The sequence below is a fragment of the Oryctolagus cuniculus genome, chromosome 10 (assembly GCF_051225735.1).
Source record: "Oryctolagus cuniculus isolate XC-2025 breed Fujian yellow rabbit chromosome 10, ASM5122573v1, whole genome shotgun sequence".
NCBI classification, from domain to species: Eukaryota; Metazoa; Chordata; class Mammalia; order Lagomorpha; family Leporidae; genus Oryctolagus; species Oryctolagus cuniculus.
In genome coordinates, this window is record NC_142876.1 from 97,480,938 (window position 1) to 97,497,016 (window position 16,079).

The following is a 16,079-nucleotide window of genomic DNA, read 5'->3' on the forward strand; positions in this document are numbered from 1 at the left end:
CCTGACCCGGCCTTCATGCACTTTCCCTGCCGCACACCCTACCGCCTACGTAAGCCAGAAACACACAAACACATGTGAGTTCAATGACATGTCAATCACATTTGTGGAATTCACTTCATGGAGGAGCTCTGGGACCCTTGTTTTCCCCAGCACTAGCGTTCACGAGCCCACTCCCTCCCCATGTAAAAGGTTCTCTGCCTTCCTGCACGGAGAATCCACCTGCACCTCCCTTCTCAAGCCCCTGCCAGCCTTTGCCAGGCACTACTGAGAATTACAGCGTAAAGGAGCTGCAGAACAGTCCCTCGGCTAAGACTCTGTCCACCATACACAGACACCTACAGGACTGGGAACGTTGCTCTCAATCAATACTTAAAATCTAATCTCCTGTATCTCCCCCAAGATGTTCCCTTTGTTCCCTAGTTGTGGGTAAAAATAGCTATCCCGACGTGGCCCACTTACACGAATGAGGCCACAGGCTGGGTCCACTTGAAGGATGACCTCGCCCTTGCTGAGCACCTGCTCCATGCCAGGCACAGTGCTGGGCCGGGACGGTCTGTCCTGGGACACAGCTGTGTGGCTTCCAGTTGACTGCGGCCCATAAAGCATCATGAAGGCTTGGTTCCTTGGTGCCTGCCTAGCTCTGTGATGAACTAATAAATGTAATCAACAAGTAATTAAAAACAGTCCTGATGTGTTGCAGAGAGTAAGAGCTTAGAAAACACTCTGGAAGACATGATTCAGCTGCCCCCTAGTGTTCTCTAAGGATTCACTAACTGTTGATGAGTGAAAGAATGCCAAGGACTCAGAGCCCGGGTCCAGTCTACAGCAGAGAACCCCACTGGCGGGCCAAATCCAGCCTGTTTTTTACAGCCTTCATGCTAATAGTTTTACATATTTTTATATGTCTAAGTGGTTGCTGGTAAATAAAATCCAAAGATATTGTCTAACTCATGAAAATCCAACTTCAGAGTCCCTGAATGAAGACTGATGGGAGCAGACATTAGTTCATGGGTTGTCTCTGGGGGCTTCTGACCTAGAGCCCCAGAGTTGCACAGTTACAACAGAGGCTGCAGGGCTGGCTAGGCCAACTATGTTTCTTATTTGGCCCTTTTTAAAATAAATCTGCATGGAGTAGGTGTTTGGCTCAGCAGTTAAGATACTGCTTGGGATGCCCACATCCCATATCAGAGTGTCTGGGTTGGAGTCCAGGCTCTGACTCCTGACTCCAGCTTCCTGCTAATGAGCACCCCAGAGGCAGGGAGTGATGACTCAAGGAATTGAATCCCTGACACTCACACAGGAGAGCTGGCTGCAGCTCCCAGCTCTGGCCTCGCTGTCCCAGCTGTTGCAGACATTCGGGGAGTGAAGCAATGGATGTGTACACTCTGTCTCCCTGCCTCTAAAGTCAATTTCTAAAGTCTCCTCTTAAAAGAAATGTACAGAACCCTATTCTGGACAGAGGACCACCAACAGTCACTGTAGAACCCAGGAAATGTACAAGCGGTTCTCTACTGTCTCCACCTTTAAGATCCCAGACCTTCTATTAAGGGATGCAGACTGGGATTCTGTTTATGAATTACGAGCTCCTCCGTCAGAGCAAAGATGCCATGTAATTCATAGAGAATGTAATTATATTGTCAAATTATTAACTATGTGACTGTCATATCAACAATAAAGATGACAATTCTACCACCCTAAGTGATGCTTAAAATTTCCCAAGAAAGCCAGTAGAAACCTTGGTTTCTGGGCGTTGGAGTTCTCTCTCCTTCAGTCACAACACTCCCAGAGCTGTCACTGCTGGACAGCAGGAAAATGCTGAGAGAGGATCCATGGGCTGACACACACAGCCTCCAACTCCCCAGGAGCCACAGCAGGTTGGATCGGCAGCTGAAAATTCTCCATGACGATGGAGGAGAACAAAGCCAGAGGAGTCACAGATGCTTATTTTTATAAAAATCAAATTGTTGTTTTCTGCATACTTCAGGGGGAGAGAACCAGAGCTTGGGTTATTTGAATGGTGCTTTTTCCATTTAACTGAAATTTCAAGCAAGGCCAGGATTGATCAGCTAATCTGACCAGAAGTTGTTTTTCAGAAGACAATGGTGAAAATCAATCTCTGACCTAACCAGAGGCCCCCACTGAATGGCCTTGGCTCATTCAATACAAGCCCTTACCTTCCTCTTCATGCAAACATATTAACTCACAAACATGAATGACACTCACACACACTCACACACTCACACTCACAACCTACAACAATCAGAAAAGGAAGGGAAGACAGTAAAGAAGATGTAACATGTTGGTGATGTTTAAACCTCATCAAACTAGACTCACATTTTGGGGACTAAAGATAAAAATCTAGCTTCCTTGGCTAACCTTGCACACAGAGGGGCTTCTACAACCCTGCAAGTTTAATGCTCTCTGGTGAAGGGAAACAAGAATCTATTTATAACGAGTATATATTTCATTCTAAAGTTATGGTAACATGACATCCATTCACATGTCTACTATTCTGAAACTGTTAAAGCTGCTTCTCAGTTTGTAAGTCTTCCAACTAGAAGCTGCCAGTTCAAGGTACTTTACTACTGATTTCTTTTTAACAATTCATTATCGGAATCCTGATAAATTCCATTGGTTCTTATAATGTTAGGAGCAAAAATCTATGCTAGCTGTTTCCCCCAGCTAGTCGTGTACCATGGTGAACAATTTTTAAATTTCTGCAAGCTTTCAGAGTCAGCATGGGGGGCCGGCTTTGTGGCGTAGAGGGGTAAGCCACCATCTACAATGCTGGAATCCCACATGGGAGTCAATTCGTGTCACCGCTGCTCCATTGCTGATCCTGCGCCCTGCTAATGGCCTGGAAAAAGCAGTGGAAGATTGGGCCCCTGCCATCCACACGGGAGTCGTGGAAGAAGCTCCACCCTCCGGGCTTCGGGCTGGCCCACCTTCAGCCATCGCAGCTATCTAGGGGGTGAAAAAGCAGATAGAATATCTCTAATTCTTTCAGATAAAGAAATAAATTTTTTTTAAAAAATCACCTTGGGGAAATGGCTGTTAAAATACTATAGCACTTCATCGCAAACCCTTCTGGCTCCATCAGGAATGAGGGCAATCAGATGGTAGCCATTAGAACAGTGTCCAACTATTTTCATGGTGGCTTGGCTGGGTCCACCAGCCCTGGGAGCTTGGCGTGCCATCTCGACCTGAGTTCTTTAGCTCCTAAGTCAGAGGAAGAGAACCCAGGGCTTGGCTAGGCTGATTTACAGTCAGGCTAAAGATACAAAATATAATAGGGAAAGCCTCATGTTGGGTTCAAGAGTATACTGTTTTATGGGATGCAGCAAAGGTATCCAATTTATGTTCCCTATCTTCCCTTTAGGATCTAGCAAACTGTTTCTATGTACAAAAGATAAATTTTAGCCTGTGGAAGCCCAAGGGCCTATAACCTGGGTGATGATTCCCTGGGTCTCTTTAGGGTTTAATCTGGACAGCCCTGGCCTCATGGGGTTCCTCCAATGAGAACTCCTGGGCACATTCGAACACAATTCCCTAGGCCACCTTAAGCAGTGGAGGACCAAAAGGCCAGAAGCCGGGGCCAGTGCTGTGGCATAGCGGGCAAAACCGCCACCTGCAGTGCTGACATCCCATATGGGCACCGGTTTGAGTCCTGGCTGCTCCACTTCCAATCCAGCTCTCTGCTATGGTCTGGGAAAACAGCAGGAGATGGCCCAAGCCTTTGGGCCCCTGCAACTGCATGGGAAGACTTGGAGGGAGCTCCTGGTTCCTGGCTTCTAATCGGCACAGCTCCGACCATTGTGGCCAATTGGGGAGTGAACCAACGGATGGAGGACTCTCTCTCTCTGCCTCTCCTCTCTCTTTGTAACTCTTTCAAGTAAATACATAAATCTTAAAAAAAAAAAAAAAAAAAAGCAAGCCAGAAGCCGACGCTATGCAGCAGCTTCTAGAACTAAAACCAAGGCCCTGGGAGAGCAGGGCAATGCAGCTAGCTAAGTGAAGAGACAGCCAACTTCCTTTCCTAGGAACTGACTTCCAGGGTCTCTTCTCCGCTATCTCTCCAATTGCTCTAGCTCAAGCAACACCTTTACCCCAGGAGAGCAGAGTCCACACACCCTTCCCTGGGGCTGCTTACCCAATAGAGCACATCCGTCCAGCCCTCCATGGTGATGCACTGGAACACGGTGAGCATTGCAAAGGCAAAGTTATCAAAGTTGGTGATGCCCCCATTGGGGCCGACCCAGCCGCTCCTACATTCCGTGCCATTGGCGGTACACTGGCGTCCGTTCCCTGAGAACGCACACGGAGCTGGGTCCTCTTCAGCTACGATGTCTGCAAGCAGAGGAAGCAGGCTGCACCACTCAGTGGAGGAAGCTCAGAAAACCCAAGCCAGCAGAAGCCGAGGGCCCATCCCAGAGCCCAGACGATCCACCTCCCATCCGAGCTGCCTCCAGCTCCTGCTTGGCCTTCAAGGTCCACTTGAGCTGCTCCCTGCCTGATGGAGTGTAGCGCTATGCCTGGCCAGACCCCACTGCTCCTCCTTCAGCCTTCCTCCCCTCCGCGGTAACCGTCTCACCCTCACACAGCACAGTGCTGTCGGTCTGCCCCACGCTCTGGCCGGAGGAACCCCCTCCCTGTGTTTGCTAGGACACGAAACACAGGAAATCAGCGTGCAAAAGCAGGCTCAGTTCTCATCTATTCTGAACGCAATTCACACTGAGAACCGGCCCAGCAGGCTTGCAGGTGTAGTTAACAAATTTTTTTTTTGCCCATTTTGTTTTAGATTTTCCCAAAACTACAGAAGCTGTTTTTAAGAAAACCAAAATTTTCAAGTTAGGTGATTATTTTCATTACTTACCTGAGTCAGCAAAAAAACATGTTTTGTGCATTTTCCCAATAAAAAGTTCCAATCCTATAATAGCATAGATTATGATTACAAATAATACCAAAAGGGCTATGTGGAGGAGGGGAACCATGGCTTTTATAATGGAGTTCAGGACAACTTGTAAACCTAGGAAAGAGAAAAATACATTCGTTAGCCAGGGAGAGGCTTCAGTGACACACATTTCCTCAAAATGCCCCCCTCCCTTATGACATACAGTGACAAGGCTCAACCATATTTCAGTATTTAATAAGCCCGGGTGTGAGATGAGCTCAAGCGGAACCTAAAAGGTCACCTACTCCAACTCCCCCACTTGATGGAATGAAAAATTAAGTCCTAGAGAGCGGACTGCTCAGTGTCAAAGCTGGTTACTCATTTCCGCATCTGTTCGCCCGTTCAGAAAAACCCCTTGAACATCTACCACGTGCAAAGTCTAAGGCTTAGTGCTCTGGACAATAACCCTATGCATTTCATAAAGCACCTTCTCCCTGTGAGGTTACGATCCAGAAGGAGACAGAAATAACCCCAGATAGCGCTACAGCAGCACACAGGTGCTCTGAGACCAAGAACCAATCAGGTCAAATTCGAGAGGGAGGAGAGACGGCCCTGAAAAGCTTTCCCCGAGAGGGGCCTGATGGTGAAGTGGGGTGGATTCACACAGCTGGGGCTGAGGCCGAGGGCAGAGGACCAGGAGCACACAAGTGGGCGAGCACTGTGTGGACCTGGGGATGCTAGTCTTGATGAACGGTCTGAGAAGAGGTGGCCACCAGGTGGTTCTGGGTTTCAAATTCGAGTTCCGGAGCCAGACATTAGTCCATTGGCCAAAAGCAGCTCCTTTAAAAGGATGACCTGGGCAGGAGTGGTGACAGAGGCAGACAAGTAGTTCAAGATCACTGGGGCCCCAGGTAGGTCAGGATGGGACCCGAAGGCAGCAGCTGAGTTCAGGCAACAGGAAGTACCGAGGCAGGGCTCCCATATGAGGCATATTCCAGTGCCCGGGTCATGAGGCATATTCCAGTGCCCTGAACAAAGACAAGTGTCTACAAAGGCAGCCCTCCTGGGAGCTGGGTGGAGCAGGTGGAGAGGGTGGGAGCAGCTAAAACCTGCCGAGTTTGACTCCTTGGCATCACACGAAGGTGCAAGTAGGCGCCCTGCCACTGAAAATTGAGCTTGTAAGAGGAGAGACACGAGAAGGGGAGCCCTCCCCAGTGCGATCCTCAGGGCCACGGGGTGGGGAAGGCTGCCAGGGAGCAGGGAAGAGATGCTGGCAACATGCAGGACAGTTAGGGGAGGCAGCAGAGACTGAGAGAGGAGGCCGGGCAGGACCCAGGCTCCCTGACCCCATGTCAGCATGACCTCAGCTCTTGCTCTGTGCTGTTCACTCTCTGCTTTCTCTTTCTCTTTCTCTTCCCCACTGCCTCTCCATCCTTCAACCTGCCCCTTTTCTGGCTTCTTCTCCCCTTGTCCAGGTATGTCCTAAGAAAGGAAGAATGTAAGAAGCTGAGATGCTTCAACCATATATTAGAAATAAAGGTGGGTGGTGAGCCTAGTGGTTAAAACACCCGTGCATCACATCAGAGTGCCTGGCTTTGAGCCCCAGCTCGGGGTCGTCCTCAGCTGGAAGGCCCCTCAAGTGAAGAATTCCTGCCATCCACATGGGAACCCTGGATTGAGTTCTAGGTTCCCTTTGTCCCCACAGCTGGAGGCATTTGGGAGGTGAACCAGCAGACAAAAGTACTGAGTCGCTTGCTCTGTGTATGTGTGCCTCTCAAACTTTTAAACAATATAAATTAGCAATCAGAATAAGCCAAGCAAAGAATACTCTCCTATCCGCAATAACAACGAAAGTCTACCATGGTAAGCAGCACATGGTGAGGGAAGCTTGCTAAGACTTCAGATCCAGCAAGACTCCTTTTAAAAGAAAGAGATTTATTCATTTATATATTTGAAAGGCATAGTGACAGAGAGGGAGAGACAGAAAGACTCCATCTGCTGGCTCACTCTCCAAATGGCCGCAACAGCCAAGTCTGGTACAAGCCAAAGACAGAAGCCCAGAATGCAATCCACGTCTCCCCACAGGTGACAGGGGTCCAAGGACTTGGGCCATCATCTCCTGCTTTCCTAGGTGCATTAGCAGGAAACTGGATGAGAAGTGGAGCAGCCGGGGTTTAACTCATTGCCCTGACCCTATCTTTCTAGGATCTTCATTTCAACTCAAGTCCTAGGTGCTCCCACCTTGGAATATTTAAACTTTCTTTTGTGAGAGAAAAAAAAAATCACAGGATGATTTTTAGGGGTTTTGCCTCTTAAGAAATCACTGGAAGGTTAAAGTGAAATGCTTGCTCTAACCCATGTGGACTGTTTTGTTGTTGTTTCGGGTTGTTGTTTATAGACTTGGCTGAGTTATTCAGTATCATCATCGCCCTGCAGTTGGTGCTCATAAATTCACGGCAGTAAGCTGCACGCTTCGTGAATGGTCTTAGGTGTGGTGTAGCTACTGCATTTCAGATGGGTCACAGTGAGGACAGCTTCCTCTGAACACGGACATGGACACTCAGCACCTCTGTGTACCATCGACATGAGACTCGTACCCAGGAGGCCATGGGGAGGCGGGCAAAGGACCCTGGACCAGGAGCGAGACTGGGTCTGGTCCAACTTGGCTCCCCACAGGAGAACCTGCAAAGTCCCCATCTCTTTCATTTGCTCATTGGAAAGAAGATGCAGGTAGACCAGATGATCTTTAGGCTTCCATCCCATTCTGATATTGCTAATTTTAATCAACATTAATTTTTATTAAATGAATGCTCACCAACTCTGTTGTCTAAAATGCTAGCTTTTGAAATATATTTCAACGAGTATACATCCCATACGACAAAATCAGGTCTTCTAGGACAACCTGAACTCTCTTTAGATGGAACTAGACAGTTTCTAGATAAGGAATATTGAACGTTGAGTCTTTAAAAACAAAAACAAAAACAAAAGCAATTGCACACACTGCAGAAGAGATCTTAAGACCACAGCCAAAAACCACCACTAGAAACCATGTGGCCCAGATTCCTTCACCTCAGAAGCCCCTGTGGGTGCCATGGTGAACATTCCCCACTGTGGCATTTGAAATACAGCCACCAAGGTCCTCACACGACTTCACACCCCCATCTTTGCCTGATCTTTGCAACAGGGAGGTGCAGATCTCTCTCCAATTTCACTCAGCAACATTTTAGAAGAAAAAGAAAGTTTAAGAGTCTCAGGAGTAAGTGGGAGCACCATACTCGGCGGGCTCCTAAAAGCCTCTCCCACCGACGGGGGTGAGTGACGCTGTGCCAGCTCTACGAGCTTTCCCCGCCCCGACGCTGGCTCGCTCACGTGCACGCAGCACGGACCACGGGCAGGCTGTCATGCCATTTGCTCTTTGGGGAGGAAAATGCTATCACGGTTACCTCGATATTAGATTAAGCTGTAACAACTAGATCTGAAAGAACATGTTTGCTCACTGAACTCCTCATTTAATCACGTTACACTCAACAGAGCCAGTCACTTCCAAGGTATTGCTCTTTTTCTCAATTGCTTCCAGACGGTTCTGTGGTTTTGACTTGTGCTGATCTTTTTCAATGAAAATAAATGAACCATCTGGAAAAACAAGTACACATGAAACACCACTTCCTACATTTTAAAATGTTAAATTTGGAAATAGTGGTGTTTTTTCCCCCCCAGAAAATGTCTGGTGCATTCTAGGTACCAATAGGCTTAATAAAATTTCATGAAGAAATTCTGGGGAGGCAAAAACAGCAACGAGAAGTATCCTTCCGGTGACTTTGCAAGTTGTGAAAAACTGGCACGCTGCTGTCCCTGAGTCCCTCCTTGCTCCAGCTCAGGCAGGCCACCACCCAAAGCACCAGTCCCGGGACAGATGCTACGATTTCTACCCAGAGGGAGTCCCACCAGGGGGCAGAGCCCAGCAACGCAGACCCCACACTCCCTAGGAAGGATCAAGAGGCTGGCAACTCCTGGCCAAGGCACCAACAGGGCTTCTGTTCCAACTCCAGTAGGACTGCAGCTGACCTGTAGCCTGAAGCAAACCAGGGTCCCTGACGAATCTCAGGGCCTAGCAGAGAACAGCAGTAGCCCTCACTCTCCACGTGCCGCCTCCGTTCCAGGTATCGTCTAAGGCGCTCTGCCTCCATCATTTCCTGCCGTTCTTACCACCACTATGGCAGGTTCAACTGTGCCCTTCACAAGGGTGAGGAAGCCAAAGCACCCATTTCTCTCCCTAGCACCAGACACGCCCAACTCCTAATAGTAGGGGAGGCCAAGGAGTATCCCCCAAGCCACTCCCAGCTTCAACAAAGGCCATCAGCGAAGCCCTCCAACGCCCCCTTCCCCTCTTCCCTGTGAGCCGCCACCCTCAGAGGAGCAGGCAGATGACGGCAGCTGTCGGGAGAGACACCAGCCTGGAATCAGGAGGCTGGAAGTGGAGATCTCTAGTCATCATGTTCAGGGCGACAACAACCCGCAGCTGTGCCCATGTCAGAGCCGTCAAGGGGACCCAAGGTCACAGCACAAACTAGCGTGTTCTCTGGACGGTGAGGGCCTCCCCCGCCTCGCTGTGCCGTCCCACGATCCTGAGGCCCACCCAGCGGAAGAGGCCAGCACGCGCCCACCTCCAGGAAACGCAAAGTGCTTACTGGGCACTCCTGACACGAGTCGGAGAGGTCGTAGCACTCGAAAGGCACGGAGCGCTTTGACATCAAAGCCCCCTGACTTGCCGCTGGAGTGGCTCCCGCCTTCTGTTTCTTTGGTTAATTGTTCCAGAATTACACTGAACAACCTGAGAGGAGGAGGAGAGAGGAAGCAAGGTTAGAGTCTGTCGCCCAAGGATGCGGAATCGGGGTGGTGATGCGAGTTATTTCTGTACCAGGGCTAATTCTGCATGGCTGCTGCTTCAAGAGGAGGACAGGAAAACAAAGGCATGAACAGGGCAGCGAGATCTGAGCAGGACCTCTGCACCTGCAGGGGTGCGGGACAGGGGTCCACCTCGTCTGCTTTCACACCAGCACCCACGAGGACTCACGGGGGACCTGATGGATGACAAGAGGGACTGCCACACACTGACATGACGATGGCGACCTCAGTGGCCACCGTTTACAAGCGCTCAGTACGTGCTGGGCACTTTACATGTTATCTCACTGATCCTCCCAAGATGTTACACGGCAGCAATTACCACCACAGTTGACATAACGGCAGCCAACAGCCTGCTCAAGGTCACACAAGGAGAGGCAGAGCTGACGGGCGAATCCAGGCACGTGGGCCCCCCTGGCACGCGGCCTCCGTAACAGCAGGAGTTTTAGTCTGTTCTAGCCTGGCATCCCCAGTGGTGCCGGACAGAGGTCATGCTAAAAAACCACTTGATGGAGACATCAACAAGGGACTTCAGAGCCCAATGCCTGAACACGTGACCGTGCCTCCCACATGACCCCAGCCCGCCCCCATCTCGGCTTTCAGAGGGCTACTTGGAGGATGATATGAGCCCCAGCTGTGGAGCTGAGGGAAGGTGCAGAGGAGTCACCTAAGGTAAGGTGTTAGTATTATCATGTTGCCTTTTGAAATGAGAATAATATCATGTCTGGCAGCCAAAACGAATTTTTTCCTACTCTCAGAAGGTTTTTCCCGGATGAAGCTATTTTCATGCAACCCGCTCATTTGACAGTTACTTTTGCTCTTTCAAATAAATATTTATTCTTCGGAATTGTTGCTCGTTTTTCAGAATAAATATAAATTTGCCCATTTCACATAGCATCAACTCCGGCCAATCAGATTGTGGGAACGATTGGCCCAGCAACAAAGAAAAGGTTTCCAAAGTTTAATTAGCAACCAAAGCAGAAACTGCCCCGACTGGCAGGCCTCTGGACTGCCGAGACACCAAGTCCATAAAACACAGGGTGGTCTGATTGCAGCCCTGATCAGCACCGGCTGTCATTCTGGGCCATTTATGGAGCAGCCCTGTGTTTAAATAACGGCACAGCAATCAGCAGGGAACCCGGGCAGCAGGGACAGCAAGCCAGGCCTCCGTCTTCTCCAAGCTTCCAATGGTGGGCTCTCCCGGGCTACCACTGGGGAAACAGGTCAAATCTATGACAGGTCTTTCTCTCATTAGCATAGTTGTTTTTTTTTTTTTTAATCATTGAAAACCCCTGCAGCAAGGCTAGAGTTCAAAGTCTGTCCTCCAGAACAAGTTCAGAGCTACACAAAAAAACAGAGAGAGAGGAAGAAAGAAAACCTCAGGCTCGTCTGAAATGTGGAAGCCACAGGAATTCTCATCCCAAAGGGTTAGGAAAGTAATTTATGCAGGTGGTGACTTGAGCCCGCGTTCAGCGGTGGGTGTTCTGCAGCGGACACGTCACAATCTCATCTCCTTCAGCAATGTCCTTGAAAACTGGTGAAGAGCGTCCCCCGCCCCGTTTCGGCAAAGCCCGAGTCCGAACACAGGCTGGCGGCCGATCACAGACCGACCGGGGCAGGAAGGAGCCAGGGCTGGGGTCCACGCCTACAACTTCTACCAGCAGAGCCCTGCTCCTTCTCAGGGCCTCGGTTTTCCTCTCGGCAGAATCAGAAAGCTGGATTAAAGGATCCAGACCCCTACCTTCCCAGTCTCATCCTCTCCGACGCCATTCTGTACTGCTCTCTCTCACCCACAGACTATTAAGAGGGGGTCTTCCGAAACATCGTGGAAATGCATGTTATGAAAAAAGTATGCATGAATTTCATTTATTTTCTTGCACTAAAATCAACTTCTCATTCCAATTACCATGAACATTTTTGGAAGTTTCCTTGGGCCACATGCCTGAAGACAGAATCAAAGGAAAAAAGAGGGGCTTCCCAAACCCAGAGAGAAGTCCGAAGCCCCAGAACTGGGATCCCACGATCCTCCCTGACACTCCAGTGACCAGCTGGATGCTTGAAACAGGTCTTGATCGAAAACTCAGAGCAGTGGGAACAACACTGGCTTGGATCCGTCCCCTCGGCGCTCGCAGACCCCCGCGTCCTCCTGTGGCTCCATCGTCAATAGTTAGCCTTTGAGAAACAAGCACTTTCTCAACATTCCTGCTAGTGGGAGTCCTGACAAAAGCAATAGGTCACCGTCGACTTGGAACGGAAAATCCACCGGATGAAGATACAGGCTGCAGCTGGAAACCTCAGTGAGCAGGAATTGGGTTTAAATAAAAAGACGGTAATTCCACTTTTTCCCTTTCTAAAACTTTTCCTCTGATCTTTCTTGGGCTACAATGTAGCATATATTTTTAAAATTTATTTTGTACTTTTTCAGTTTATTTTTATTTATTTCAAAGGCAGAGAAACAGAGATAGATAGGAAGAAAATTCCTACCTGTTGTTTCACTCCCCAAATGCCTACCAAGCCAGATTTAGCCAGGCCAAAGCTGGGAGCCAGGAGCTCAATCGAGATCTCCTACCTGGATAGCAGGGACTTGACTACTTGAGCCAACACCTGCTGCTTCCCATGGTGTACATTAGCAGGAAGCTGGCATCAGGAGACAAAGCTGGGACTCTCTCTCTCTCTCTCTCTCTCTCTCTCTCTCACACACACACACACACACACACACATCGGATACACACATCCCAAACTCCGTCCTAACTACTGGAGTACATTTGAAAGAGGAATCTGATACTCTAAGGTTCTTTATACTTGAATAAAGACCTGTGAGTCGGTTCTGCTTTCCACTGGTCTCCTAGATGATTTTTTAAAATTGACTTTACATATAAAATATGTTCATTTAATGTGTACAATAGGGGCCAGCATTGTGGCATGGCAGAGTAAGTTACCACTAGCATCCTGTGTGAGTGCTGGTTTGAGTCCTGACTAGTCTACTTCTAACCCAGCTCTCTACTGATGTGCCTAGGAAAGCAGAAGGTGATAGCCAAGTACTTGGGTCCCTGTCACAAATGTGGAAGACCCAGCTGGAGTTCCTGGCTCCTGGCCTCGGCCTGGCCCAGCCTCAGCCGTTGCACCCTTTTAGGAAATAAACCAGCAGAAGGAAGACCTCTGTCTCTTTGTCTTTAAAATAAATAAATAAAGGATGTATACAGTAAGATGAGTTTTGACAAATGAATAACCCAAGGACAGACCACAGTCATGACACAATTATTTCCAACATCTCAAACAGCCCTCTGGAACCCCTTGGTATCACACCCAAGCTCGGCTGTAGGTACCTGTGGACAGGCTGGTCCCATGGGCTTTTCATTTCCTTACATTCATTTGCTTGCAGCAATGTTTCTGAGGTTCAGCCAAACTGATTTATTTCCACTCAGTTTTTATTATTGAATAATATTCCACTATATAGATGTACCACAATGATGTCATCCATTCACTTGTGAAGGGCTGCTTGGGTTGCGTCCAGTTCTTCTCCATTATCAAAAATGTTTTTGTGGGCATGTGTTTTCGGTTATCCTGAATATTTAAGCATAGAACTGGTAATATGGCCAGATGATAAGTATACGTTGAACACTGTAACAAACTGGGCCATTGTCCCAACATGATCACGTCATTTCTCATTTCATTGTGTATCAGAGTTCTAGTAGCTCCATATCTTGGTTAACAACTGGTGTTTTTCATCTTTTTCAACAAGGAGTCCTCCTGGGCACGCACTGCAGTCACCGTGGTGTAAATCCACGTTTCTCTAATACTAACAGGGCTGAGATCTTTGCAGGCATCGGTTTGCTATTCTTGTATCTTCTTTTGCAGAGATCTGTTCAAATCTTTTGCCCATTTCTTGGGTTCTTTTCTTACTACTGAATTAGGACTTCTTTATATATTCTGAACTCAAGTTCTCTGTCAGGTCTGTGTAGTACAGAGATTGTTTCCCAAATCTGTGCCTTGCTTTTTTGCTTTCTTCACATTGTCTTCTAAAGAAAAGTTCTTCATTTTTTGTCTTGTTTTGTTTGTTTGAAAGGCAGTGTCAGAGAGAGAGGAGGAGAGACAGACACAGAGAGAGATCTTCCATCTGCTGGTTCATTCCTCTAACGGCCACAATGGCTAAGGCTGGGAAAGCCCAAAGCTGCTTCTGGGTCTCCCAGCTGAGTGCAGGGGCCCAAGCAATTGTACCATCTTCCACTGCTTTTCCAGGCACATTAGCAATGAGCTGGATCAGAAGTGGAGCAGCTGGGACTCAAACCAGCACCCATACAGGATGCCAGTGTTGGAGCCAGCATTGTCGCGTAAGTTGAGCCTCCACCTGTAGCGCCAGTATCCCATACGGGCACTGATTTGAGTCCCGGCTGCTCTTCTTATAATCCAGCTCTCTGCTTTTTGCCTGGGAAAGCAGCAAAGGGTGGCCCGGGTGCTTGGGCCCCTGTACCAACGTGGAAGACCCAGAGGAAGCCCCAGGCTCCTGGTTTTAGATCAGCCCAGCTCCAGCTGTTGCAGCCATTGGGGAGTGAACCAATGGGTGGAAGACATCTCTGTGTCTCCCTCTTTCTCTCTGTAACTCTACCGCCAAATAAACAAATCTCTTAAAAAGGGTGGCGGGGAGATGCCACTGTCACAGGCAGAGGGTTAACCTGTGCCACAATGCTGGCCCTGATTTTGATCAACTCGGATTGTTTACTTATCTGTGTGTTTTCCATGTCCTAAGAAATCTCTGCCTACCCTGGGGTTGTAAAAAGATTTCTTTCCACATTTTCTCTTCAAATTCCTTAGTTTTAGATTTTTTATATAGGTCTGTTATCCATTTGAAAGTAATATTGAGTGGGGGGAAGAGGAAGTGGACAGAGAGAGGAGAGAGAGGAGAGGAGAGAGAGAGAGAGAGAGGAGAGAGAAGAGGAGAGAGAGAGAGAAGAGGAGAGAGAGAGGAGAGAGAGAGATCTTCCTTCCGTTGGTTCACTCCCCAAATGGCCACAACGGCCGGAGCTACGCCAATCTGAAGCCAGGAGCCAGGTGCTTCTTCCTGGTCTTCCATGCAGGTGCGGGAGCCCAAGCTCTTGGCCCATCCTCCACTGCTGTCCCAGGCCACATCAGAGAGCTGGACCGGAAGAAGAGCAGCCGGGACTAGAACCAGCACCCATATGGGATGCGGGTGCCGCAGGCAGAGAATTAACCTAGTGCGCCACAGCGCCGGCCCCAAGAAATTTCCATTATTTCTATATACTGACCTTTTATTCAGAAACATTGCTAAATTCATTCAGAAAATGTCATTATGATTTTAATTTTTCAACTTCACTGAGATTTTGCTGAACGTCCCACATGTATGTGAAAGAAAAGGTCTTCTGCTCTCGTGTTTCAGAGTTCACAGAAACGCCCATTAGGTCAAGTTGCTTGAGGGCAGTTCCCCAGACTCCCTATAGCCACTGTGAATTTCTATCTAAATATTTTGTCAGTGCTAACAAGAGTGTTAAAAAGTACAACTAGAATTACAGATCTGTCAGTTTTTGCTTCATATGTTTTGATGAAATGACTCTCATCAGTATGAAATGTCTCATTATCCCCAATATTTCTTGTTCTGTAGTCTACTTCGTTGGATTTTAATAGTCATTCTAGCTTTATTTTGATTAGTTTTTGCACTGTACTATATATATTTCTATTAATTACTAATTATTTTGATCTGTTTCAAGTTGGTTTCTGGCAGATACTAAGGAGTTGGGTCTTGTTTTTACATAATAAAGGGCACTTCAGAAGTTTGTGGGAAATAGAATTAAAAGAAAAATTCACAACCTCAGCTCTATTTATCAACATAAGCTCCTTCAGGTTTAAGACATTCGTAAGTAATACCAGTCACTGAGTGCATCCCTAAAGAACTGATGAGGGTCCTGGCAGTTTAACCACGTCAACACAGCCCTTTTTACATAAAGAAAAAAAATTGCATTCCCTTTAGCTTTTAAGATTCAGAAACAAAAGTAAGTCAGAAGGAGCCAGGCAAGCTCATCAGATGGATGTCTCGTGATGTCCCTTAGAAACTCATGTCAAACGGTCCTGGTTTGTAAAGTGACTGTTGGGATGGAAAAGAGAATTCTGGTGAAGTTTGTGAGGCATTTCCCTGCTAAAACCTGGGCTAACTTTGTCAGAGATTCTCCCAATAACCAGATGTTACCATTCTTTGGCCCTTCAGAAAGTCAAACAAAATGCCTTGTCTGCATCTGACACTGCTGCCGTGTCTTGCTCCTGACCGAGTTGCCTG

General features: G+C 48.0%; 1 protein-coding gene across 30 annotated transcripts in view; it reads right to left on the reverse strand.

Annotated features, from left to right (window-relative positions):
• CACNA1D (calcium voltage-gated channel subunit alpha1 D) overlaps positions 1 to 16,079 on the reverse strand; it is a 332,447-nt gene that overhangs the window by 136,635 nt on the left and 179,733 nt on the right. For all 30 annotated transcript variants that reach the window (XR_016214300.1, XR_016214299.1, XR_016214302.1 and 27 more), the window contains exons 5-7: positions 9,580 to 9,722; positions 4,874 to 5,026; positions 4,151 to 4,347 (exon numbers count right to left, since the gene is read on the reverse strand). Coding sequence is in view for 26 of the 30 variants with exons in the window: in XM_089305533.1 (XP_089161659.1) it covers positions 4,151 to 4,347; positions 4,874 to 5,026; positions 9,580 to 9,722 (493 nt within the window). In the remaining 4 variants the exon portion in view is untranslated. The remainder of the gene's footprint in view (positions 1 to 4,150; positions 4,348 to 4,873; positions 5,027 to 9,579; positions 9,723 to 16,079) is intronic.